Genomic DNA, 24,945 nt, shown 5'->3' on the forward strand with positions numbered 1-24,945 from the left:
AGATGATAGATATATATATATATATATATATATATGTATTTATATATGTATAAGGTGTTTTCCTCTTCCTCCTCTGTTGTTGACCGAATGGAGGAGGGAAACTGTGTAGCTTTGTGCCCTTTCCTAAATTAATGCGTAGCGCACTTCCACAACAGAGAACACGTATATATAATGGAGGTCATATATACTTTGTTCTTCTCTCCATTCCAAGTAAAATCTTTTATCGTTTTTAGTGATTCCATCCCGCAACCCTCCCCCCCCCCCCTCATACGCACACAACGCATCCTCGTCGCCTTGGTCTCTTCGAACTGAGGAGAAGAAAGAAAGAAAGAAAAACCATTGCGAGCGTGCATTTACGTGCGTGGCTAAAATGGATGTCAGTGGGCTTTGTTTGTGTTTCCTGTCTGTTCTATGTTTACTCTTCATATATATTTTTTTGTTTCGTTTGAGGGCATTTTACGACTCATCAAAATAATTTTTAAAAGGACAAGCGGGCGTTTCGCCTTTCCCCTTTGCAATGGAGTTCCAGTTCATTGCGAGCCAACAGTATGCACAGCACACTTCGTTTTTTCTCTTCTTAATTTGTTTCGTGTTTGCACAAAATTTCGCAAAGTCTTCTAGCAAAGAAGGTTCTCCGCTTCTGCTTGTTTCCGTTATTATCTTTGTTTATTTGAGATTTTGTTTATCTGTGTGCGGCTACGCGAAAAAAGAGAAGGCGAAGTCTTTTATTATCATTAGTGAGGAAAGCAGATACGTCTGTGTTTCTACCCTGATGCGTAGTGCAGAAGGTGGATTTCCCCCTCTACATACTCCGGTACGTATCTGTGCGACGCCTTCACGCAAGGTGTGGGCGTGTGCAGGTGCGGCCTTCCGCTCTGTTTTTGTGTTTTGAAGCTCCGCGAACTAGCCATCTACATTCGCGTCAGCCAGTCGGCTTCAATTGTTTCTCTGCCGCTGTCCATCTTCAAAATTCACGTAGTACAGACTGTTGTGTTTGTGCTTCCAGATTTCCGTATTTACTCTCCTCTTTCCCTCTCCTTCTCTCTCCCTTCCTGTGCGGCTTCGTCTCCTTTGAAAGCAGTTGCCGCCACCTCCTGCCACCTGCTGTTGGTGTATTGCTCTTCTCTTCTGTTGTGCTCCTTGACGCGGTAAATCGACACGTTTGGCGTTGTTGCTGTGTTTTCCTTTTCCTGTTTTTTTTATTTTTCTGAGAGGCGTCTTTGTTGTGTGTGCGTGCTCACTGCTTCTACTCGATGACAGGGCGTATGCTGCTACACATGATCGCATAAAGCAACATTATATCTTGCACAAGCAAAACAAAGCCAAAAAACCTGATCCCGGCAGTTCTACTGTGTGTTATCGTCTCACATCATCATCATCATCATCATCATTATTATTATTATTATTATTTTGAACAAAAAGTTTTTCTTGTTGTTGTTGCTGACTGCACTCTACGCATACACCTCCACGCACGCGCGCCGCTTCTTCTCACCCAGCTACGGCGAACATCCTAATCCCACCTCGTTGTGGTGCTATGAGCGACGGCCGAGACTACCTACTGCGTGTCTGGCAGCTTGCGGAGGAGCTCGCCGTGCAGTCAGGCAAGCCTCTGCACGCTTTCCTTCTCCTTCACCACGTCCTGACGCAGCCACCTCCGCAGCTGCGCAGCGCCGGCGTGAGCACCAAGTCAGCCGCGGCGTCTTCTTCGTCCACCGCAGCCGCGTCAACACCCTTGCATGTTCCCTCGCTCGATGCAGAGTGGAAGTGTGAGGAGCTCGCCACTCGTGTGCGCGCGGCGGAGTATTTGCTGTTTCCCGATGTTGCTCGCCCGGTGGGAAGCTCACCGGCAGCGGAGGGGTTATCGGGCAATGCGGCGCTGCCTTTTGTGACCTCTGCTTCGCCGCCAGCCCACACGCTGAGCCGCGCTGCCGCCTTGGAGTCGCTGGAGCTGGCGGAGCAGGTTCTGGCGCCGGTGTTCGCGGCCTCCTCGCATACGGGCAGCTCTGTCGGCGACGGCCGCAGCAATGATCAAAATTCAATTCCTCAGGACATGTGGAATGTACACGCATCAGGGATGAAGAGGACACTGCTCGACACGGCGCTTAGTGAGGTGGCACAGACCACCATCGGTGGCAGTGGCAGTAGCCCTGCGTCTGCTCGCACCGTGTCTGCTGCAGCGCCGTCTCCGCATTCTCCTTCATTCTTTAAAAACGACTCTCACGGCGGCGTAGGTGTGGTAGAGACGCGTGCGGCGAGTATGTACTTCTTCAGCGAATCCACCGTGACGGCTCTCGCGTGGCCGCTCACGTATTTTACCTTGGCGTGGCCCTTCTCGATGACCTCGCCGTCCCCCACGGCGGCGGCGGCCCCTCTCTCCCTCTCTTTCAAGTCCGCGAACCAGACCATCATGATCGCCGTCGCCCTCGTCGTGCGTGCGCACCTCCTGCAGGCTGTTGTGTGTCACCGCCGGGTGCAGTACAGACGTGCCTTGCAGTGTCTTGCGGAGGCGCGTAAGTGGGTGCAGCAGCAATTCACGGAGTCGGCGCAGACCCGCTCGCTGCGGCTGCTGTGGGCGGACCTTCAAGAGCGATGGTGTTCGAGCGCGTCTTGTTCTGCCTCCCGCACTGAAACCGCGTCCGCCTCTCCTCTTCTGTCGTGCCCGCATCTCCCTCACTTCGATCGCCTCATGACGCGCCTCATGGAGCTGGAGAGGCGTGCGTGTGAGGCGATGATCAGCGTGGAGGAGTGCAAGGTGCACTTTCTGATTCTCCAGTCGTGTGGGTCCCTGCCACCCCCGCCGTTGCTGCTGCCGCTGTCGCCGTCCTACAGCGAGGGCTCCGCGGCTCTTCCCCCTCCTGCTGCTGGCATTGAGTCCTCCGCGCACGCGCCGGACCTGCGTCTGCACTACAAGCGCTATCACGAGAGTGTACTGCAGTTGCATGAGGTCTCGTGGGTGTACGTGCGCCTACTCCAGTGGGTCGAAGAGGACGAAATGGACGACGACAACGGGGACGAGCAGCAGGGTGTGCGAGTGAAAAGAGAAAACGGAGAACGTGACGCGCGCGCGGGTGCTTCCCTGCCGAGGGAGCATGCGAGACGGGTGCAGCGTCAGTTAAGCCCCTTCTGCTTGTGTGCGCTGCATCACGGCGGCTCTTATTCAGAGTTCCACGAGCAGCATGCTCACGTTGTAAGCGTGAAGGCGAAATCAGAAACAAATAAAGACCCTGTCTTGCGAGGGGAGCAACAACAGCGTGAGAGGCCAACCGGTTGGCTGAACTCCACCTACGTGGTCAACTACGATAAAAGACTGGCCGCAGAGGTGCTGGGCTTTTACCACTGCATGAGTTTCCTCTACGTTCTCTATCAACATGCCTCCACCGCGACCTCAGCCAGCAACAACCACAATGCCAGTCAACGGCTTCGTGTTGCTGAAAAGGAACAAGAAGAAGCAGAATTCTTTACTCGTTATGCGGGCGTGCTAGCTCACACGCCGCCCTTCACCGCACGCTCTCCTTCGACCTCCGCTGCGTCGCATAACGCGGTGCAACGCGCGCTGATGCACTGCCGCATCTACGCTTTCGTCTTCGGTGCCTTCTCGCCTTGTGGCGATGACGCCGACGGCGATTCCACAGCAGCGGCAGGGCGATGGCGCTCCCACCTTGCCGGCGCAGGCTCCTCCTCGTCTTCTGCGCCGACGGCGGTGCACGAGGCGGGGCTTCTCTTGTGTCTCGCCGAGTTGGCGCTGAAGGACGACTTCCCCTTCGCCTTGCAGTTCTGCAGCGCGTTCAAAGAGGGTGCCGTTTCCTCGGCTCGGACAGCGGTCGAGGAGAACCGCCCAAGCGATGCGGCGGTTTCTTCGGCAGTAAAAAAAGAAGCGGATGAAGAGGTCGAGGGGGGTCGGCGTCCACCAGCGCAGCCGCAGTCGCAGCAGGCGCGCTCCTCGCTGCTCGCTCCACCCTCTTGGAACTGGGTCGTACCCGGACTTCGGACCATCCTTCAACTGTACGTAGCGCTGATGACGGTGCCGCTGCAGGCGGCAGCAACCATGCCAGCCAGCACACCTCCGCTCTCCCCCGCAGTGTCTGCCATGCGTCTCGCCGCCGTACCCGCCCCTACAGCAGCGGCGGCGGCGGGAACCACGCCACCGGTGCCGATCCTGCAGGCGGGGCTCCAACGTGCAGAGCAGCTGCTCGCGCGGCTTCTCTTCACCTTAGATCGGGAGATGCTCCACCTGACGGGCAACGCGTGGACTCTGGCGGCAGCCCCAGCGGCAGGAAGTGCGACAACACGATTCGGTGTACTGTCGCTCCAACCGCAGCACCGGCAGTCCAATCAAAGCGGTGCTTCACATCGCAGTGGTGATGGTTCTTCTTCCGTCTCTCCTCGGTCCTTCTCACCGTGGATGTGCGCCGATCACCTCCAAAGCTCCCCTCCGGCGCAGCTTCGCTGGTTGGTGCAAATAAAAGCGGCAGCCTTGCTGACAATGGCGCGACATCACCTGACGCAACTCTCCATTGTCCGTGCCGTGCATCATTTGCGCGAGGTACAGCAGTTCGCACGAGTCTTTCATCGTCAAGCGAAGCTATCCTTGCTGCCGGAGATGCACGTGTTGCTTGCCGCGGTGGCCACCTGCATGTCCCTTCGCAGGCTGCCGGATCTCAGCATCTTCCAGAAGCCGCAGCTGCACGGCCATCGACGTGGCTTGAAGCGCAGTCGTGCAAGTGAAGCAACGCTCAGCGAAGGTGAAGAGGGAGAAGGTCACCCAGACGCGGAGATCGACGAAGATGGCAGCGGTGAAGGCACACCCAGCACGCATCCCGCTGACGCCGGTGATGCCGGCTTTGTGGGGGAGGTCCTCTATGCGTTTGCCCAAGGCTGGCCTTCGGCGGACAGCGCACCTCCTTCGTCCGCTGCCTTCTCAATTCCTCCGCGAGAGGAGGCGACCATCGCGCAAGATGTCGGACTGCCGTACCTGCATCTCCTCGCCGCCGAGCGCGCTGCCTGCACCTCCCTATACACCCCGCCCTCCCTCCTGCTACTGCTGTACCTGATGAAGGCGTGGGTGGTCTACCAGCTGGTGGCCACGGGCGAAGAGGTGACGTGGGCCGCGCCGGAGAGGGATGCAGCAGCGGCGGCGGCGGAAGTAGAGAGACAGGGCACAGACGAAATCCGGCAACGGCAGCAGCAGCAACAGAGCAGCGCCGCGGTTGCCTTGTCGCCCCTGTCGCCCGCCTGCCCTCCCCTACCGCTGCCCACCGCCTCCTACGCGACGACGAGCCTCAACACCACCGTCGAGGATCAGCAGCGCCGTATTGCGCGACTCGACAGCCTCACCTCGACACCGACCAGCACACCGACACTGCGCGGGCGACACGCGACGTTGCCCGCGGAGATGCAGCGCATTCAGCTGGAGCAGCTCGCCCTCCCACCTCCCGTCATTTCACCTGTGAAACCGGTAGACTCAGTAGCAGGAGCACAAGATAGCGTCGGACATGTGCAGACCTCTGCTTTTTCTTCCCTCGCAGGTGGGGAGGAAGTCGCGACGAGCAGCGTCGCCGCAGGAGAGTCCGTCGCTGTAGGCCCTCCCCCTTCTCCCTCCGCTTCGCTCTCTTCGCCTGTTCTCCCAGCAGCCCTGCACGAACCGAAGAACGCACCGACTGATGCCGTTGCTGCCCCCACGACTCTCTCCCCACCGGAGCCTCCCCTCCCGCCGCCACCTTCCTCGTCTTTCTTTTCTTCTGCCCATCGCACACCGCGCAGCTCACCCAAGGTTTCATCAATTCCAGTGGCGCAGACAACTTCGGTGGCGCTGACGGTTCGCCACCGCGCCGGCGACGTGTTGCAGCGCATGATGGCGGTACTCCAGCACCACTACGAAGCCTACGCACTGTACACGACGTCATCCGCCACACAAGTTGGGCTCTCTTCCGCTTCTCGTCCCGTTGGAGCGGTGCCCTCCACGGCCTGGACGCCGCAGAACGTCACACTCCTTCGCCTCTTGCGCGGTGCGGTGCTGCTGACGGAGGACCGCGACGAGCCCGCAGCCGTGCGAGAGCTGAAAGAGACGACGCACTACGCGAAGCAGCACCTGGGTGTGCTCCACCCCTACGTAGCGGACGGTCTGGCGTTGCTCACGAACGCGTACGCGTCTTTGGACGTGGACACCGGCTCCAGTGGAGGAAACTCCTTGGCGAGCGGTACGGGCGAGGGAACTTCGCCTTCGTCATTGCCGCAGGACAGCGCTACGCGTACACGTCGCGTCGCCGTGCAATTGGCGATGCGGTGCAGCTGCACAGCTCTTGCCTCTCTAGCACTGTCTGGCAACACATCGAGTCCCTCTCCTTTCACAAAGCCGCCAACAGGAACCACAAGTCGTGGTAGTGGTGTTGGTGATGGGGAGGGGAGCGCGGCAGCAGCGACGGTGGATGCTTTGGACAGCCGTGACAGCGATAACCACATGGGGGGCGCCTCTGCCCTACCGCCGCCGCAGCAGCAGCAGCAGCAGCTCACCGTGCTGCACAGCCGCCTGCGTGAGTGGTGGAGCACACAAGTACTGGAGGAGTTGTGCGGTAATGGCAGCGTGCACCGTAGCATGCGTGCGGTGAAGCAGCTGCGGATTTTGCTTCATTGGCTGCCTGAAACGGCTGAAAAACGGTTGTGACCAGGAAGAAAAGAAAGAAGAAAAGAGGAGTTACCCGAGAGCAACGATGGCGTCTACCCTCCCTTCGTTGTTGTTGTTGTCGTTTTAGGAAAGCGCAGCGGACCATGAATCCCTGTTGGTCGCTCTCTCGCTCTCTCCCCTCCCCACCTGTCAACCGCCACCTCTCGCCGTGTCACGCGTCTCCAACGAAAGAGCAAAACGGACTTTGAACCTCCACGCCGTCTGCGAGCGTGGACGTACACTCCCTTTTTTTTTCTACTGTTATATGTGTGTGGGTGGGTGAGTGTGGAGACCTCACAGCCCCCGATGGCGAAGACGAATTGCTGAGAATCGAATGAGGGAAGCGTTTCTTGTTGTAGTTGTTGTTCTCCCGTAAAACATCTCACGGCTTTGTCTTGTCCTCTTTTCTTTGTCCCACTACCGTCCATCATCACCACCATATATACCTGGTGTTCTTGGTTATTCTACTTCAGCCGACCCTTTCCTCAACCTCACGCGTAAAAGCTCCTCGCCGCTTCCCATTAATCTGTTTCGCCAGCGTACCGTGCTTCCTTTCTAAAGTACGAGTGTGTGAGTGTTTCACGTCAAAAAATATTGCTTCACCTTCAAAAAAAGAATAAGATAACGTATTAAACATGTTCGAGAGCAATTTGCTGTCGCAGATCAACATCGCCTCGCCGCTGCCGACGGCGATCGAGGTGCAGCTCACCACCAGCATCAACGCCTCACTTTACAAGGCCTTCCAATTCGGTCACACCCTCCTCGCGGAGAAGAGCGACTGGGCGCTCAGCTTGCTGCCGTGGAACGATGAGATTTACATGGGCGTCTCCGCCGTGCTGGAGCGCCTCCTCCTCGAGCACGCGGACACCACCTTTACAGAAATGATCTTTGCGCTACGCCGCGCAGAGCTCGACGGTCCCCTCGCCGCCGCCCCCTCACTGGCTTCATCTTCCGGGAACGGCAACGGCGTTGCACCCGGCGCACGGGGGCGCTACCTGCGATGGCTCCTGCTCGGCCCGCCGCCGGTACCGACCCCCGAGGAGCGGGCGATGAACTTCGTGAACAACGGCGCGTCCTCGCAGCTGCGCGTGAGTGCGGAGGCGGCGCTGCCCCCGTCTCCTCTTCCCCCCTCCTCCACCGCGCCGATTCTGCCGGACGCGACGACACCGGCGCAGCTCATTGACGCCGTAATGACAGACGCCAAAGCAGGTTTTGCCGGCGACGCCGACGCTGCCGCGCTGGCCCAGCTGAACTCCGCAGAGCTGCTGAAGGCGGAGCACGCCCCCTACGGCTACCTCCGCTTCAAGCCGCTGAGCCGGAGTAACAAGATCGCCTCTCTCTTCCTCTTGACGGTGATGCCGTACATGGAGCGCAAGGCGGAGCAGTGGTACGCGCGTAACACCGACTCCTCCGTCGACGCCATTGCCATGCGCGACGCCTACGCCTATCGCTACCCGCATCGTGCCGCGCTGCTGCGCTTCTTGGCCCGCTACGTCTACCCTGTGTATCACGTCATGAAGCACGGCTCGCGCTTTGCGTACCTGGTCTTCTACCTCCTCGAGATGACGCCCTTCACGTCTCCGCTGCACCGCATTTTTGGCATTGCGCTGCGCCGCTCAACCAACGAGGACGCCCTCAACACCAGCCCGCGTGCACGCCGAGCGCTGCTCATCGCGCGGGTGGTGCTCATTTTAATCTTCTGCAGCTTCCGCCTGCTCGACTTCACCCGCAACGCGGAGACGGCCGGTACGGTGGGAGCGATGGGCGACACCGCGCTGCCGATTCCGCCGCCGCCGCTGCTCGGGGCGGATGTACCGCTGCCGGAGGACCGAAGCGGGCTGCCCAAGGCCGGCGAGTGCCCCGTCTGCCACAAGCGGGTGACGAATGCAGCGGTGTGCCTCGTGAGCGGCATCGTGGGCTGCTACCCGTGTCTGCAGGGCTACGTGCGGGAGCACCAGGCGTGCCCGGTGACGCAGCAGTCGATGAGTGTCGAGCAGATTCGCCGCATCTTTGAGTGTTAGTACTGGGGAATAAAGGGAGGAAGGGGAGGGAGGAAACAGAATACACGATTTCAACGGACGTCATCACCCTTTTGGGGGGTGTATCTTTCTATTTAACTTTTGTAGCTCTTTGATGGATCGACTACATGTAGTTTTTTTTCTCTTTTGGGGAGGAGGGGTTGTTTGGAGGAAGAAAAGTTTGCTTGATGTCGCTGAGGCATGGTACGTGGAAGGTGGTGTGTGGAGGAAGAGAAGAGAAACGATGCTGAGTAGTTGGTAAACGGAAAGTGTGAGATTATATCGGTGGTCGGTTGTATGGGTGTATGTGTGTCTGGAGAGAGAGAGAGAGCCTCATCCTGCTTCTGGGTCCGGATATCGTTCATATCATGAAGGGGAAGCGGAAATCTCGTTCTTTCTGAAGACGTCCTTTTTAACAGGGTGCGAAGGTGTTTGAGACTGCGGCGGTTTTGATTTTCTTTTCTGTTGGGTAACGATGCTTCGCGGCGGTGCTTTTCAGGTGGTCCTCCTTACATATAAGCCGGCGGTCCATGAAGAGGCCCAACACAACAGCAACCAAAGATAGAAAAATCATCATAAGAGTGTCATTAAGCTCTTTTACTTTTTGTACCTGGGTGGCCCCTCCCCCCCCCCCCCGGGATGTTTGTTTGCAGTTCCTTTGCATTGTGTTCGAGAGAAGTTGAAGTGTAAGTTGCCAAGTCGCAAGTCTATTCGTGAATTCTTTAGCACGTACGCACGTGGAGCGCAGTGCGTTCATCTGTTTTTTCCTATTTCGGTTTAACCCCATTCTCACTCACAACCCTCTTTATATTGATGTGATCCTATTATTCTTATTGTGTGTGTGTGTGTGCATGTGTGTGTGAAACACCGGGCAATCATGTTTTCTCTGTCGTTGTGTGTTCGCGAACTCCAGTGTACGAGAAGATACTTGATGCTCTCTCCGGCTGTTCGTGAAAGTGGATAGTTTCAGTATTATAAGCACAATAAACTGCTGAGTGTGCGTGTGGGTGCCAGAGTTGGCTTGCATTTTCACTATCTAAGATCTTCTTTTTCAAAAGAGAATGGGTGGCATTAAAGGTGGTGTGGGTAGCTTCCTGCTGCGTCGAACGGCAGCCAAGAGCATCCGACAAAAACACCTAACCGGTCCGCAGTTCAACAAGCGTAAAACCTTTATTTTCCCCAAGGGTTATCATCAGCTGCACCGCCGTGTTGCTCCAGCGCTGCAGACGGGCTCGCCGACGCACCAACGCGAGCACCAGCGCTACGCCCATCTGCCAGGAGACGCCCGCACGCGGCCGAGCGAGGACTTCACATTCAGGTCAGCAAACGAAGGCGGCCGCGCTCGCGCTGACAAAGCGATGTACGCCTGGGCAAGGCGGGGATCTCTGCAGCTGTACCAGATGGGCGGTAAGCGCGAAACGTTCGTGTGCTACCGCTGCGGCTACCCGATTCGAAGCGCGCTCGTCGCCATCAAAGACGACAACTGGGACTACCGTATGTGCTACTCGTGCTACACGCAAACCGTGACATCCGGTATGGAGCGAAACACGTAAACTCGACCGTTGTGGATGTTCTCTGCCGAATTCTGAAGCGCAAGGCTGACGCAAAGCAGATTCATCTGCTTTCCTTTGTTTGTTTGTTTGTTTGTTCTCCGATCATGTTACTATTATTCGTAAATATATTGCTGGTGTTGGTGTTTATTGCCTGTTTGCGCGCGACTTTGCTCGCATCATCACATATTTGCTGTCTTGGACAACGTGAATGCCGTGCTACGGCACAATAATTCTTACAAGAACCCTTTCGCTGTTCTAATCAGCGAAAAGAGGACGTCGAAGGAGGGTTTCTTTCTTTGCTTAATCAACGCCTCCATGTGTGTGTGCGTGTGTGTTTCAGCGGTCCATCAAGCCTCCATTCCAATTTGGCGGCTGCGTTGCCCCCCTTCCCCTCTCCTTCTCCAGAAGTATGGCAGCACTGTCTGCATGTGTTTTACGTCATTATCGATTCGCTCCCTTGTCTTCCCTCCTCCACCGCGGTTATTGTCTCCGTAAAACATCTCAAAACTAAAAAAAAAACTGATGAGAAGCTCAGCAGCGGCTTTGTGATTTTCCCTCTCTACCTCTCTGTCTCTGTCATCATGGCAGATGAGAACGTCCCGCCCGGCATTACGGAAAAGCAAGATGAGATCATCCAGTACGTGGCGAAATACGTGGTGAACTCGTGTGACGGTGCCCGCTACCAAGAGAAGATACGCACGCGTACCAAGTACAACTCGTACTTCGCGTTTCTCGATGCGAAGCACCCTTACCACCACTACTACCAATACCTGCTAGACTCCTACCGCTACTACCTTCTTAACAGCGCGGCGGTGAACGCTGGCGGTTGGGGAGACGGTGGCGAGGCCGCACCGCAGCAGCAGCAACAACAATTCACAGAAGAGGAGTACTATCAATACTACGGCGCCTACCAAGGCCAGACCGGCGGGATTGGGTTCCAGACCGGGGAAGAGGAGGTGGCAAGCGGCTCCTATTCGACCTCGAACGCGCAGGAGACCTCGTTGCGTCCGCCACGGCAGGACGACGTGTCGGCCGCTCCCAACAGCGGCTACGCTACGGCGAGTGCGACTGGTGGTGCCTCGGCCGTTGGCAACGCCGCGTCTGCTGTGGGAGGTCAAGGCGAGGCGAACGCGACGGGGGCTGCGCCGGTCAGCACTGGTGAGGCGGGCGCCGAGGAAGACGAAGAAGAGTACGAGTTGGTGATGGAGAACGGGGAGTGGGTGTCGCGCAAGAGAAGCTGAGCATGGTTCATCGTGTTCACCATGGCGCACAAGGGTGTGATGATGGCGTCGTCTTTTCTCTTCTTGAGGGGGGCGGGTGCTGATCGAAGTGGCTTTTTGATCCTCAAGAACAAAGAAGAAGGTCAGTGGTGACTTCCGTTAAAAGAAAAGAAAAGAAAAAAGAAGTAAAAGAATAAACTGAAGTGTTGAAGCCCGTCTCTACGGTTTAACGCCTCAAGAGAAGAAAACCACAAAGAACAGTGAGAAAACAGTGAATCCAACGCGTCAAAATGGCACATGTCGGAGTGGGTTTTTTGGTGTTGTTGTAATGCAGCACGTGATCGTTTTCCGACGATTTCATCTAGAGGAAGAGAGAGAGAGAAAAAAAATTGTAAGACTGTCTTGTCTGCCCTCATCTGTCTATTGCCTTTTCAAGTTTCATTGCTGTTCATTTTGGTCTTCAGCCGTGCGTCCATCCTATGTGGCATATATATGGTCGCACGTCGAGAGTGGGTTAGCTGCCGCCTAGCGTTTCTGATTCCCATTTCAGCCGCTGCTGTTTTCTTCCTCTCTCCTCTCTCTCTCTCGCACGTTGCCTTTTCGGCTTTCTTTTGTTATTGCCGTCGTGATGGATCAACACCGGTTTCCGTCCAGAGCGCGTACATGTGTATCTCAGGTGCGCTTTTGTATCTATAGAGTCTCCAGAGCAAAAAGAAAAAAATGGGTTGCTGCCCTTCGGTTTCTCAGTCCGATGTCGGCATCATCGAGACATGCGGTAAGTTTTCCCGCACCGCGGAGCCGGGCATCCACTGCCTCTGCTGCGGCTCCACTCTAGTGCAAACCGTGACGTTGCGCCTGCAGGAGTACACGTTAAAAGTGGAGTCGAAAACGAAGGACAACGTCTTCGTGAACGTGTCGCTCATGATCCAGTACCAGGTGGCACCCGACAAGGTTGAAGCGGCCTATTACACGTGCGAGTCCTCTGTGATGTGCATGCGCGACTATGTGTTGAACTCCATTCGCGCAAAGGTGCCGCTGTACAAGCTTGAAGCCCTCTATGTGGAGCGCGGTACCATCTCCCAACAGTTGAAGGACGAGGTCGGCGCGGTCATCAACACCTACGGCATCGAAATTGTTTCTGCGCTCATCTCCGACATCGACCCAGGAGCCGACATCACAACTGCCATGAACGATGTGCAGAAATACCAGCGTCTCCGTGTAGCCTCCGAGGACGCGGCGGAGACGGAGAAGCTGAAGCGGGTGCGCGCTGCTGAGGCGCGCTGCGAGGCTCGCCGCCTCTCTGGTGAGGGTTTGGCCGAACAGCGCAAGGCCATCGTGGCGGGCCTCATGCAGTCGATCGAGGATGTGCAGAGCGAGGTGCGCGACTTGACCTCTGACGACGCGACAAACATGCTCCTCATGAACCAGTACTACGACACGCTGCAGGCGATTGCAGCGAACAGCAAGTCCAGCGTGATAATGGTGGAGTCGAATGGGGGACTGGAGAAGGTGGCTGCGCAGCTTCGCCAAGGTGTAACACAGATGATGAGGTAAGACAGCTTGACGTGTTGGGCATTTTCCTTTCTTTCCTCGCACGTTTTTCTTCCTCCTGGAAGCCCTCGCCACCTCGCACAGCGACGGTCCTTTGCTGAGAAAATGCAAGACAAAAGCTGTTAGGTGTTTTTCCCTTTTTCTGCTCTATTTTTATTTCTGCCACTTCTTTGCGCCTGCAACTTCAACCTATCGAGCTTTTTCCTACTTACATAGCTATAGCTATATCTATATCTATATCTATTTATGTTTATTCGCTGATGGAAACAAAAAATGCGTTTTCCATAACGCCCTATTTTTGTGCTTGTTTGCTGAGTTGTGCTTCCTTGAACGTCTTACCCCACCACGCCTGTCTGTGAAGGCGAATTTTTTACTGCCTCAGTATTGTACCGTGTTTTTTTCCTTTCCTATCGCCGACGGAAGTCAAATTCTCTCTTTTCAATACTTCACTTCCTTCGTTTAGCGTTGGTTTTATACGTGCGTTCTTTTTTTGTTTTAGCGGAGAAGCCCATGTGATGCATTCTCTCAGCGCGCACCTATCTTCTAACACTACCGCTAGCGATTTGCAGGAGTTGCTGTGGTCGTCGTCCGTGCTTCCCTTTGCGTCCACGCTCCACCCCTGTGGCCGGGATGCAGCAAATCTCTCTCTTCTTCTTTCAAATGCGAAAAAAAAATGAGCGTTATTATGACTACTGTATGCATGCATGTACGTATAGGTATATGAACGGGTCGCATGATGTCCTCGTTGTTGCTGTGTGCTTTTCCGTGGATGCGAATGTGTCCCCTACTGGACTCTCTCTCTCTGTCCTTCTTCTTTATTATTTCCTTTTCTCCCTTACTCATGCGCTCTTCGATGCGACGCATTTGTTTGTGTTTGTGTGATAGAAACAGTCGAAACGGTTGTCGTTTCATAAACACTTCTTTGACGTCCCTGTGCTTAGAAAAACAAAAACACAGGGAGGCTTATATCGTTATACGTTTTACGCACTGCTCAGTCCTTTGAAGGGGAGAGAAGAAATAAAAGAATTCCCTGCTCGTATTTTACTAGTATTATTATTGGCGTTATCGCTCTAGCAACAGCACGACTTACGCTACAGGTTTTTTGGTTTTTTCCTGCCTCACTTCACACAAACACACACGCTTTCAATGGGCTGTAATTGCTGCACCTGCGTCTCCACCTCGCAGGTGGGCGTGGTGGAGAACTGTGGCAAGTTCGATAGACTGATATCGCCGGGCTGCAGCTGCATTATCCCGTGCGTGGAGTCCGTGCGGGGGAAGGTCTCGCTGCGTGTCGCCATCGCCTACGTCAAGGTCGAAACGAAGACTCGCGACAACGCCGTGGTGACGATCGAAACGTGTCTTCATTACAAGGTGGTTCCTGAATTTGTCAAGGACGCCTTCTACCGCTTCTCGAACCCGTCGGAGCAGATCGCGAGCTTTGCCTCTAGCATCGTGCGTGGCGAGGTGCCCAAGTACACCCTGGATGAGCTCTTCCTCATGTCGGACGACATCAAAAAGGTCGTCAGTGCCGAGCTGACGGAGAAGCTGCAGTCCTTCGGCTTCTCCTTGGAGAGCACGCTGCTCACTCGCATTGAGCCGAGTAAGAGCGTGAAGCTCGCGATCTCGCAGACCCAGATTAACGCCTATCGCCGCACTGCCGCCGAGCACGAGTCGGAGCTCAACAAGATCCTCGCCGTGAAGGCGGCGGAGGCCGACTTTGAAGAGAAGCGTCTGTCCGGTATGGGCCTGGCGGAGGAGCGCAAGGCAATCATGAAGGGACTCAAGACGAGCATTGAGAGCTTTGTGAACACCGTGCCCAACATGAGTGCAAAGGACGTCATGAATCTGCTACTGCTGAACCAGTACTTTGATGCGATGAAGGAGGTCGGCTCCGGCCGCGCAAATCGCCTGATTGTGATGCCCAACTCGAATGGCGCGACTGGGGCAAATTACTTAGCCGATTTAGTTGCTGGGCAGGCAACAAGCACAATGATGGAGTAGCAGGAACGCACCGCTTCGTCTTTTTGTGGGTTTTCATCTTGGGCTTTCGGAGTTATCGATGCCCCAAAAGCACGTACTCTTCTTCGATTCGACTTTCTATTCCGTTGCTGTTTCATTTCTTCTCCTCGGTACTATCGTCTGCTGAATACTTGAGATATTGTCTTGTGTGTTTGTTTTCTTTCTTTGCTTCTTCTTTCTTTGACTCACTGGGATGAGATCGAAGTGCACCCTTCCGTTGGTGCTTCGCTGCACTACGCTTCATGGCTCCAGAGCTCTCTTTTGTCTTTGTCATTTGGCTGAGTCTGCGCATTCACAGATATTCGCCGTTGCACCGTCGTATCGTCTTTCTTTCTTCCTTGTTTACATGGGCGGTTTTGTTTGTCTTAGTACTCTAATTACCTTATATATCTATATTTCGACTATCCTGCAAACTGCACTGCTCGGTTCGCACACACGCAATGAAAGAAAGGGTTGAACATGTGCATCAGCGTAGCGCGTGGCTTTTGCCCCTCCGACGTCTGCGACGCAGATTTCTTCGTCTCCGTGAGAGGGAGGGAGGTGGGAGGGAGGGAAGGGGGTGGACACCGCCGGCGGCCGTCAACTCTCCTTCTAACGCCACTTCATCCTATTCGCAATCGGTGTCTCGCGTGCCTGGTGCTCTACCTCCTCGCCGATCTATGCGAAACGAAGAACACAAAGGAGGATGGGACGTGGAAAGAGGGGGAGAAGGCCTTCGTGCATGCTCGTACTAGCACGGCTATTTTCATTTTCACGGATTTTCTCTGCTGGTGTGTGATGGCTGCTGCCTTCGTGTGTTTCAACTATTCCCTCTTAGATTTCCTTACTGTTCTTGTGTTTTTCTAACTGCCTCTCTTTTTTTTTCTCTCTCAACACCAACCAACCTGCTGTGGATTGATTGAGAAGGCTCATCCTTTGACTCGTACACACACGCACACGTATAGATAAATAGATAGATCTAGAAGAAAAACCTATTGTGGTTTTGCTAACATAGAAGCACACTTGTATAGACGTCCCAATCGATGCATAAACGTGCACCGGAGAAGGCAGAACGCGGACAGTCACTTTCTGCGCATTGAAATAAGTATATATTTATAAGATTCGCGTTGTATGGGATCGAATTTAGGTCGGTTTGCCACTCTTGCTTCGAGCGCTTCTACACGGAAGAGAGTCCGCTTCCCCTTCTTTTTTCTCTTGAGGGTGAGTCATTAGTGTCATCTCAGTCCCGCAATGAGTGACCCTGTCTCGGGCGAGCTCCCGCTGCACCCACACGCCTCGGATGCATCGACGTTCTCCTACGGCGATTACTGGAAATCGCTCGCGACGCTCCCCCCTTCCTCTGCCACGGCGCATCAACCGTCCCCGCTCTCACTCGCACCCTCATCCACATCATCGCCGACATCGTCAGCCGTGCACATCGATGCCCAGGAAACGAGCTCGGCAGAGGTGAGCGCCGGCACTGCAACGCCGACACGCGTTATTCACGCCGCCACCAGCGCCTATCGACTCCGGCTTTCTCTTTCCCCAAACCGAAAGCCGCCAGTCTCCACGCCGCTTTCGCAGCGGCGCCAAAACACACAGCGGCCCAAGTGGGAGGGGAAAGCTTCGACAAGAGAAGGGGTGCCTCGAGCGGCGACGCACCTCTCCCGTCGCAGCACACAGAAGGAAAATACGTACTGTCATGACACTGTCGCAGAGGCGGACACGGTCTCCCCGCATCGGGATCGCTGCTCTTCACCTGACTCGGTTAGCTCTTTTGAATGGAGTAGCAGCGACAAGGAAGTGCGTTGCACGCACAGTGCAGCTTCTGATGCGACGCGCCAGCAGCAGCTGCCCGCAGGTGCCACAGCCGGCGTGCTGCCTCGTTCCACCACTGCGAGAGACTCCTATGTTTTGGATGCGCAGGTCCTCCAGGCCGTGCGGTGTTACGAGGAGTGGCGTCGTTGTCTCGGCGCAGCGGACGGGCGCGACAACGCAAGCCGCACGTTGGATGCGACGGAGAGTTTCTCGAACGCGGATCGCAGCGACGGTGTCACTTCTCGGCTGACAGAAAGACTCGACCCGGTGGAGGAAGACGAAGGAAGACGGGCCAGAGCGTCACAGGAGCAGATACGTACAAAGGCAGTAGAACAGAAGTCTCCTGTTGCGTCAAAGCGCGGCGCCAGCGGTGAAGTGGCGGTTGAGCTGTCCGCCTTGCCAGTGGAAGCCCTTTCCCGTGCCTCTGCACACGATGTCCGTGTCGAAACGACGACGCAAGCTGCACTGCCTGAGCAGCGCCGCCACCGCCGCAGCCTTTCTCTTTTGATCGCGATGGACAGTCAGCGGGCATGTTCCTTCGCCTCCCCCGCGAGTTCGTCGGACGCTGCAAGGGACGGGACAGACAAAAGTTCCAGAGGACAGCGCAACGAGACGCACGGGCTGACCAACGTGCAAACCGAAAGGAGAGGAGGAGGGGACAGCTCTTCTCCCCCTCCCTTTCCCGCAGCAACCACTGCTGGGTCGCCATCGCCGTCAGTGTGGTGGCGGTGGGACGCATCCGTGCTCTCCTCCTCTGCCGCCTCTCCGCTGGCACCGCAGCCGGACGACTCGCTACCGCACGTATCTTGTCTCTTGGACGAGGTCCATGACAGGGCCGAGGTGGCCGAACATTTGCGACTGCGTGCGCGGCCACCACCGATGGCGGACGAAACCAGCGAAGACGCTCGTACCCCTCCGCCGCCCAGTTCGGTTCAGCGGAGACTCTTCGCCGAGGGAGATGAGGAGGAAGACGAGACGGAGGCCGGCCGTGAAAGGAGCCGCGTGAACGCAGCGGGAGAAACACGCAATACGACTGCCACCTGCTCCTTCAACGAGGATGCGGCAAACGGGGCAGATGTTTGCCGGCTACCCCGCTTCGATCCGCCACTCGTAGAAACAGTTGTTGAGCTCAGCTGCAGCAGTAGCAGTCGTAGCGACTCATGCGGCGGCACCGCAGCCGATAGCGACGGGATTGGCGTTGCCATTGCGCCAGAGGACTGCACGGAGTCGCTGTTGCAGGAGGAAGAGACGCTGCTGCGGCAGTCACCGATATCGGCTGCATTACACAACACGGTCCGGAGCACTTTGTCCAGCTTGGCTGGGCAACCCGATGGCCCTCCACAAAACGGGTGGGATCGACAGCCATCGCAACACAGAGCTGTAGAGGTAAGTCGCACGGCGCAGGAGCAGCTCTGCGAGCACCCTCTTTACCTGAAACACCGCGCGGCCGTCTCCGCACTCTACTCCGCACGACTGCTGGAAAGTGAGAAGCAGAATGAAGAACTGCAGCTGTTTCTCTGCTGGGCGCAGGAGAAGGCAGAAAGGCGCGGGTGTCGGCGGCGGTCCGCGCAGACACACGCATCACAAAAGATGGACGCGCCACCCGGACGGCCGCGCGCTACACCTGCTGACGAGGCACCTTTGCTGCCTGCAAACTCCTCAGTCGCTGCTACCACCGAGGTGCCTTCGAGCACTGCCTTCACGACCAGTGCGACGGTGCGGCAGATCTGGCGGAACGCATATACACGCTGTCTAGGGCCACGCTTTCCATGCGGGCCTTCCACCAGCAGCACATGCGACTCCTCAGGGAGCAACGCAACCGAGTTGCCGGCACCTCGGGGATCTCCTTACGCGACGCCACCGTGCGTCCCCGCCGTCTACGTCGCCCCGCCCACTCCTTCGAATTCGACCGCGCCTGCTGTGTCAGCGCTACCCAACGATGATGCGCAGTGGCTTACGCCGTCCTCTGCAAACGCGCGGTTTATAGCGTGGATTTCAAACGATGTGGATGTCTACGAAGACCTTCTCCAATGACAAGAATGCATGGAAAGCACACCTTCTTTTTGCTCCTTTCGATAGATCTTTTTTTTCGTTGCTGCACCTCGTGCTCTCTCTCTCTCTCTCTCTGTGTGTGTGCCTTGCATCCCTTCGTGTGTACGCCAACAACAAACGAAGCAGCATCTCTATGTTTCATAACAAGAACAATACGCGGATCGCAGCGACTATTCCAGTGTCCACACGCATGCTCTTTCGTGTATTCTCGACTGCCGCCGTTCACGTGAAACTCTGAGGTGAGAAATGAACTCAAGATAATAATAATAGCTGATACCGTAGCATGCTGCTCCAGGACAAGTTAGGCTCTCAGTCACCGCTTCCTTTTTCCACTTTTCTTTCTTGGGTGTTTCTGTTCTTTCCCTCTCCCTCCCCCGTTTGTCTCTCTCTCTCTCCGTATCTCTTCTCTCTTGTGTTGTTGCTTGTTTTCAATACGCACTTCTTCTGGCACCCCAACCACGAATCGCGGGCGCTTGCGAAGTACACGCAGAGTGAAGCGATCGACGTCTTCACGTATCAAGCGTACTCCTTCCCTTGTGCTTGTTTTTACTATTCTTCTTCTTTTCTTTCCTTCTCACATCCCTTTAGTAGCCCATCACATTATCGTGCTGTCTTCTCCCTTTCAACCGCTACGGCCACGATCCCCGCCCGCCATGTTCGGTCGTCGCGTCTTCGCCAGCGCACCGCTGCCGCGGCACATGTGGGCCAAACTGCACATCCAAAACGCCGCCCAGGCGCGGCGGATGCTGCCCTCACTGGCCCCGCTCGCCGCTCTCGAAGGGAGGCAGAACGTTTTTTGCTCCGGACTGGCCTTCAACTCTCTCGGACGCAGTAGTGCCGCTCTCGGGGGGGAGGAGGGTCTCGCCAGCCAGGATGGGAAGCTGGTGTCGGCGGAGGTGGCGGCCGCCTGCACGGAGTGGTGCGCACAGGCCCTTCGCTCCGCCATGATGCCGATGCAACACATAGCGAGGGGATCTTCGTGCTCGGCGTGCCCGCAGACGCTAAGAAAAATACTACGGTGCGGAAACTGATCGCTGCGGTGGATGAGGCGCAACCGAGCGACACAGCAGAAGTTCGGTTTTGAAAGTACACTTTCACCGCTCTTCTTCCTTTGTTTCTTCCGGTGCGACGCTCCTAAAGCCGGGCGTTGCGCAGCTGACCTTTGAGTTTTCTTTTCCTCTCATCACACAATTCTCTCTTTTTTTGGTGTTTACCGCGTTGTTTAATAAAGGGAAGGAAGTTAAAACTAACGGCCGCATGAAGCACAAAAAAATCGTCGAAACACGGAGAGACGCTCTCAGCTGTTAACGCTATTATTATTATTACTGTTACTGGGAACGAATGCGGAGCAAATGTGGTTTCTAAGCGCTCGGTTCTGTAGCAGAGGTCTCCCCATTGAGCATTTTTTTGTTGTTGGCTTTGGTGTTTTCTTGAGTGTGGCGTTGCTTCTCTACTCCGAATGCGGTTCAACGATGAGCATCGTGTCGAAGTCATTCTTGTTGCCGGTGGGGGACACGATTTCCTTGTGTTTACGTGTGCATAATGAATCGTTTGCAACTATACGTCGAATGATTCTCTTTCCTGGTTGTTTCGACTGGCCTCTGTGTGCCGCCTCCTTCGTGTTCACCGTTGTTGATTAGATGAAGTACGCGTGGTTTTCTCTTTTGTACTTGCGACTACTTCACCGCCTTTTTTTTTGACAGACGTGTCAGTTCAGCGGACTCCCTTATACGTACTTACATATCCTTCAAAGCACGTCGTCTACACTGGATGGACGTGGACCAATTGTGCATTGCCTGCTGCGGAGCCTCTCCCCGTCAGTGCGTGGTTGAAGTAGATGTTTTATCCGAACCGAAGACAAGAGGCAGTGTTGTTGTCATTCTCGGAGTGTCAAGTCGTAGGATTCGAATCGCAGAAACATGTCTTTCGGCTAGGTTGCACTGCACTGTTGGTGGCGTCTCTCACTCCCTCTCTCGGGGACTTCTTATTCCATTCCTGTGTCTTCTCGGTAACCCGTCATGACGGGCATCAGCTGGGTGTGGGCTGTCGCCTCGACGCAACTCCTGTCTCAATAGCCTTCGCTGTAGGTTTCCACCTCTCCTTTCTCTTTCACACACTCTTCCTTCGTCCTTCTTCTCCTCGGCGCTAGGACACCGGTACAACGCGACGCACAGCGGCACCCAACCATACCAACGCATTCCCCTCCCCACCCCGTCTGCCCCACCCACTTGCAGTTCAGCCTCCTCGTACAGATGGAACCGCGCACCGCCGGCGCCGCCTCTGTAGAAAGCTTTCCGTCGCCCTCACCAGGCAGCAGCGCCGTCCCCGCTTCTACCCTTCCCATCACCACTACGAGCACCGGCAGCACACGCGGCAACGGCACCTCCTCTTCGATCGGGGCGTCGCCGCTATCTGGCCAAAATTATCTTCGTTGGTATAACGGCGAAAGGGGGGGAGGTGGATCCAACACGGGCTCACTTCGTTGCGAGAACGGCCCCAACGCCCCCCGCTCCGGCGCCACAAACGACGTCGTCGTTCCACTGCCGGCGCCCCTCCTTCGGCGAGTTGCGTGTGGTGACCTATTCTCCTCTCCCGTCCGAAACGCCGCGGATGACGCCGGCACGCCGCCCAACGTCCTCTTCGTGCGCTCCGAGGCACCGGAGGACAGGGAAACGATGAAAGAAGAAGACACTGCGCATTTCGTGGACGGGATGTGTACTCCACCGTCATGTCAGCGCACTTCGGATCGCGCGGAGAGGACCGCCGGCGACTCTGACACGTACGTGCCGCCACGCTTCTACCACTTCGAACGTCTCGTCTACGCAGGAGTCCTCCTCGGCTTCATCTTTCGCTCCTACTACGTCGGGATGGGCTTCTTTAAGGAGCACATGCCCCAGCTACGACGCGGTGTTGGTACGCCGAACAGCTTTCTCGCCGCGCTTCTCCCCACCATCGGCTACGACGGCGGTCTCGATCGGCAGTGGATGAGTTTCCTGCGCAGCCTGCCATCGCTTTTCCTTCTCGCCGCCGCACTAGGTGTCGGCACACGGGTTCTACGCCACGCTGCACGCCCTGATCTGATGTCCGGTCACCTGCCGTCACCATCGCTGCAAACGACACCCTCACTCGTGCAATGGCGTTCATTGCACTTCGCCCTCGGCGATCGTGACGCTGCCCGGCTGCAGGTCTGTATGTACAGCGCGGTCGGTGTTGTCTTTGTGGCCGTCGTGCACGGCCCGCACTTCTTTCTGCCGCTTCTGCTCACCCTCGCCAACTACGTCGTCTTCTCCCGGCTGCAGCGCTGGTGCCCCTACCGGGTCTTCATGGCTGTCATGTGGGCTACGCACATCGGCCTCCTCTACATCATCGAGCTGTACGCCGGCTTCGAGGACACGTACTGGTTGCAGTACTACTTTCCCACCAGTTTTGGAAGCACTCGCAGCGCCCTCGGACCCAACTTCGCTCGTCCTGGGTTATGGCGTCAACGCATGCGCTGGTACGTCGCCTTCCGCATGACCACGCTGCGCCTCATCGCCTTCAACTACGACCTGTGGGAGGCCACGCACAATGCGGCGCACGCGAGGGAGCGGGCGACCAGCAAGCACGACACCGCCTGCGTCGAGTGCGCGCAGCTGCGCGAGCAGAACAACGGCCGCGTTGCCGCAGGAGCAGCATCAGCAGGAGCAGGCGCAGGCGCAGGCGCAGGAGCAGGAGCGGCATCGCTGCCCGCGGAGGCGTCGCGCTGCTACAAGTACCGCACCGAGTACGCGCGCGACCCCGGCGACTACAACTTCGTCAACTACCTCGCCTACGTCGTGTTCCCCCCGCTGTACCTCGCCGGCCCCATGTCGTCCTTCAATGCCTTCGTGTCCTACATGCGTGTGCCCAGCACCTCCATGCCGGCGCGTCAGATGATCGTCTACGCTCTCCGCACGGGTGCACTGCTTCTTGTCACATACATTCACCTCCATTTCTGGTTTATTGTCGCGTTGTCGGAGCGCATTGATCTGCTCACGAGCGCGAGTCCTGAGTTCCAATCCTACGTGCTGTACCACTACCTGGCCTATCTTTGGCTGAAGTTCAGCTTTATCTGGAAGTCGTCGCGCCTCTTCGCGATGTTCAGCGGCATCGAGGTGCCGGAAGACATGCGGCGCTGCTTTTCTAATACGACAACTGTACGAAACTTCTGGCGCGACTGGCACGCCTCCCTCAACCTGTGGATCGTGCGCTACATGTACATCCCGATGGGCGGCCGCCCACGCGCCGCGCTGTCCGTCCTGCCCATCTTCCTCTTCATCGCGCTGTGGCACGACCCGGCGCTGCACCTGCTGAAGTGGGCGCTGTGCATCGTGGTGATGTTCGTGGTGGAGCTGGCGGTGAGCGCGTGCTTCGGCTGGGTGGCCGGCTTGTTCCGCCGCGAGATGGCGGCGACGGCGGCGGACGCAGTTGAGGGAGCGAATGTCACGGAGCAGGCGCAGTTCTTTGGCGTGCGACGCACACGTGGAAGAGGCGTGCTCGTCTCATGTGTCCGACTCTTAGCGCGGTGCGCACTCCGGTACCTTACGCCCTTGCAGCGCGGCAGCGTGCATCGCGAGCTCGTCACTGTCGGCTGCTTCTTCAGCGTCTTCGGCCTTATCGTGTCCAACATGATCGGTTTCTGCGTGCAGAACACGGCGGCAGAGGTGAAGGAGCAGTCAGTGACGGACCTGCTGATTTGGAGAGCACTGAGAACGGCGCATGTTCGCTATTTCCTCGGCCTCTTTTGTATTCTGTATAGCGCGTCTGGGATCGGTGTGTCCATGTGGTTCTGGGAGGGTGTGAGGGCGCGGCAGCTGCGCGCGCGGTACCGTCTGAAAGCGAAAGCGCCGACACAGTTGGAGAAGACGTATTTGTGAGGCTGGTCAGCGTGGCGCTCTTTTGATTCGAATCGTGCGATGATGGACTTCTGTGTGTACGCTGCGTAGAAACTGCTTTGGTTGCGGTAGGAACTCTTCTTCTCTTCCTTTGCGTATGTAAACAAGAACTTTTGTTTTGCTTTTTACTTATTTCCTCACGCCCCGCTCTTATGTGTAGATGCACGTGCCTTCTCTCTTATGGGGTGTTGCGGGTTTTTTGTTTGTTTTTCCGAGCGCATCCTGTGTGCAATGACTGCGCAAGAGAAGAGAAGGTGAAGCAAGTGCAACTTCTCAAGACGCTCTTCGAAGAAGCGGGATCCCTCAGTTTTGGCTGCGCCTGCTGCGTGAAAGAACTGCGCATGATTCGTATTCTGTCGCACTCGAATCCGTGCTATTGGTATTTTGCATGGCGATTTCCATTCGCAGATTATTTCCTCGATAAAATACAGAAGCATCTTCAACTATAAAATGAAAGGAAAGAAAACCTGACAACTCCGCCTCTTCTTCCTTCACTTCTGTTCTGCTATTTCTTTCTTTATTATCACTAACTCTTTACAGCCGCTAAAGAAGCAATAGAGCTCTCGTTTTTTTTTCCTGTTTGGCAGATACGTAAACACACCTTCTCTGTCAGCTCTTCGTCTCATAAATCTGCATCATTTTTTGGCGAAAGATACTCTCTGGAGCCTCAGTAAAACTACTATTTTTTCCTTCCTTTTGTTTTATTTCAGCGTCTGTGTACTGGTGCATATTTCCTTTGCTATTTCTCCAGTAGCTCCCACCACGATCACCACATTGATTGTGCTGCCGTTGCCGCTGTCGCACCCATTACTTGTATTTTACATTATTCGACCTAGTTCTGACAAAAAAAAGTACACATCTGATCGCACAAAAAACGAGACGCGTCTCTTTTCGTTCTTCTGTTTTCTCTCCTGTAGCGTACATGTGCATATTAAAGCCGTTACAGCTGTGAAGCCACACCCATCCGATCTGTATTGTTACTCCCCGCCGTAGAGCCTCCTGCAGCTCCACGCACAGCTCACAGTACCGAGTTAATACCGAAGTTGACGGAAGCCTTGATTGTTAGCGAAACTTATTAGTGCATTATTTTTGGTTTCAGCTCCTTTTTTCTTGTGTGTTCACGCTCCGCGATTTCGGAATTCGCTTCCAGACACCCAGCGC

At 55.8% G+C, this 24,945-nt stretch overlaps 9 protein-coding genes across 12 annotated transcripts; all 9 read left to right on the forward strand.

Moving 5' to 3' along the window:
• Positions 1-1,076: 1,076 nt before the first annotated feature.
• ABB37_02654 (hypothetical protein) lies at positions 1,077-6,661 on the forward strand (the record flags this gene model as incomplete). The annotated part of the gene is made up of 1 exon (XM_015799734.1): positions 1,077-6,661. Exon 1 carries the CDS (start codon positions 1,535-1,537, stop codon positions 6,659-6,661), a length of 5,127 nt encoding a protein of 1,708 aa, XP_015661336.1. The 5' UTR covers positions 1,077-1,534.
• A 471-nt stretch (positions 6,662-7,132) lies between these two features.
• ABB37_02655 (peroxin 12 putative (PEX12)) lies at positions 7,133-8,682 on the forward strand (the record flags this gene model as incomplete). The annotated part of the gene is made up of 1 exon (XM_015799735.1): positions 7,133-8,682. Exon 1 carries the CDS (start codon positions 7,297-7,299, stop codon positions 8,680-8,682), a length of 1,386 nt encoding a protein of 461 aa, XP_015661337.1. The 5' UTR covers positions 7,133-7,296.
• A 908-nt stretch (positions 8,683-9,590) lies between these two features.
• Positions 9,591-10,232, forward strand: ABB37_02656 (hypothetical protein; the record flags this gene model as incomplete). Its single annotated transcript, XM_015799736.1, has 1 exon — positions 9,591-10,232. The coding sequence occupies exon 1, from the start codon at positions 9,741-9,743 to the stop codon at positions 10,230-10,232; it is 492 nt and encodes a 163-aa protein (XP_015661338.1). The 5' UTR covers positions 9,591-9,740.
• Positions 10,233-10,757: 525 nt separating this feature from the next.
• ABB37_02657 (putative RNA binding protein) lies at positions 10,758-11,473 on the forward strand (the record flags this gene model as incomplete). 2 transcript variants are annotated; one of them, XM_015799737.1, is made up of 1 exon in its annotated part: positions 10,758-11,473. In XM_015799737.1, exon 1 carries the CDS (start codon positions 10,814-10,816, stop codon positions 11,471-11,473), a length of 660 nt encoding a protein of 219 aa, XP_015661339.1. In that variant the 5' UTR covers positions 10,758-10,813. The 2 variants fall into 2 exon arrangements, with proteins under 2 accessions (XP_015661339.1, XP_015661340.1); XM_015799738.1 differs by having other exon boundaries at positions 10,761-11,473.
• A 631-nt stretch (positions 11,474-12,104) lies between these two features.
• On the forward strand, positions 12,105-13,006 carry ABB37_02658 (hypothetical protein; the record flags this gene model as incomplete). The annotated part of the gene is made up of 1 exon (XM_015799739.1): positions 12,105-13,006. The coding sequence occupies exon 1, from the start codon at positions 12,173-12,175 to the stop codon at positions 13,004-13,006; it is 834 nt and encodes a 277-aa protein (XP_015661341.1). The 5' UTR covers positions 12,105-12,172.
• Positions 13,007-13,886: 880 nt separating this feature from the next.
• On the forward strand, positions 13,887-15,004 carry ABB37_02659 (hypothetical protein; the record flags this gene model as incomplete). Its single annotated transcript, XM_015799740.1, has 1 exon — positions 13,887-15,004. The coding sequence occupies exon 1, from the start codon at positions 14,150-14,152 to the stop codon at positions 15,002-15,004; it is 855 nt and encodes a 284-aa protein (XP_015661342.1). The 5' UTR covers positions 13,887-14,149.
• Positions 15,005-16,252: 1,248 nt separating this feature from the next.
• Positions 16,253-18,853, forward strand: ABB37_02660 (hypothetical protein; the record flags this gene model as incomplete). Its single annotated transcript, XM_015799741.1, has 1 exon — positions 16,253-18,853. One exon carries the CDS (start codon positions 16,253-16,255, stop codon positions 18,851-18,853), a length of 2,601 nt encoding a protein of 866 aa, XP_015661343.1.
• A 485-nt stretch (positions 18,854-19,338) lies between these two features.
• Positions 19,339-19,902, forward strand: ABB37_02661 (putative mitochondrial hypothetical protein; the record flags this gene model as incomplete). Of its 2 annotated transcripts, none has more annotated exons than XM_015799742.1 (1): positions 19,339-19,902. In XM_015799742.1, exon 1 carries the CDS (start codon positions 19,525-19,527, stop codon positions 19,900-19,902), a length of 378 nt encoding a protein of 125 aa, XP_015661344.1. In that variant the 5' UTR covers positions 19,339-19,524. The 2 variants fall into 2 exon arrangements, with proteins under 2 accessions (XP_015661344.1, XP_015661345.1); XM_015799743.1 differs by having other exon boundaries at positions 19,351-19,902.
• Positions 19,903-20,901: 999 nt separating this feature from the next.
• Positions 20,902-23,766, forward strand: ABB37_02662 (putative glycerol uptake protein; the record flags this gene model as incomplete). 2 transcript variants are annotated; one of them, XM_015799744.1, is made up of 1 exon in its annotated part: positions 20,902-23,766. In XM_015799744.1, exon 1 carries the CDS (start codon positions 21,583-21,585, stop codon positions 23,764-23,766), a length of 2,184 nt encoding a protein of 727 aa, XP_015661346.1. In that variant the 5' UTR covers positions 20,902-21,582. The 2 variants fall into 2 exon arrangements, with proteins under 2 accessions (XP_015661346.1, XP_015661347.1); XM_015799745.1 differs by having other exon boundaries at positions 21,019-23,766.
• Positions 23,767-24,945: the final 1,179 nt, after the last annotated feature.

The sequence above is a fragment of the Leptomonas pyrrhocoris genome, assembly GCF_001293395.1.
Source record: "Leptomonas pyrrhocoris isolate H10 chromosome Unknown, whole genome shotgun sequence".
NCBI lineage: Eukaryota > Euglenozoa > Kinetoplastea > Trypanosomatida > Trypanosomatidae > Leptomonas > Leptomonas pyrrhocoris.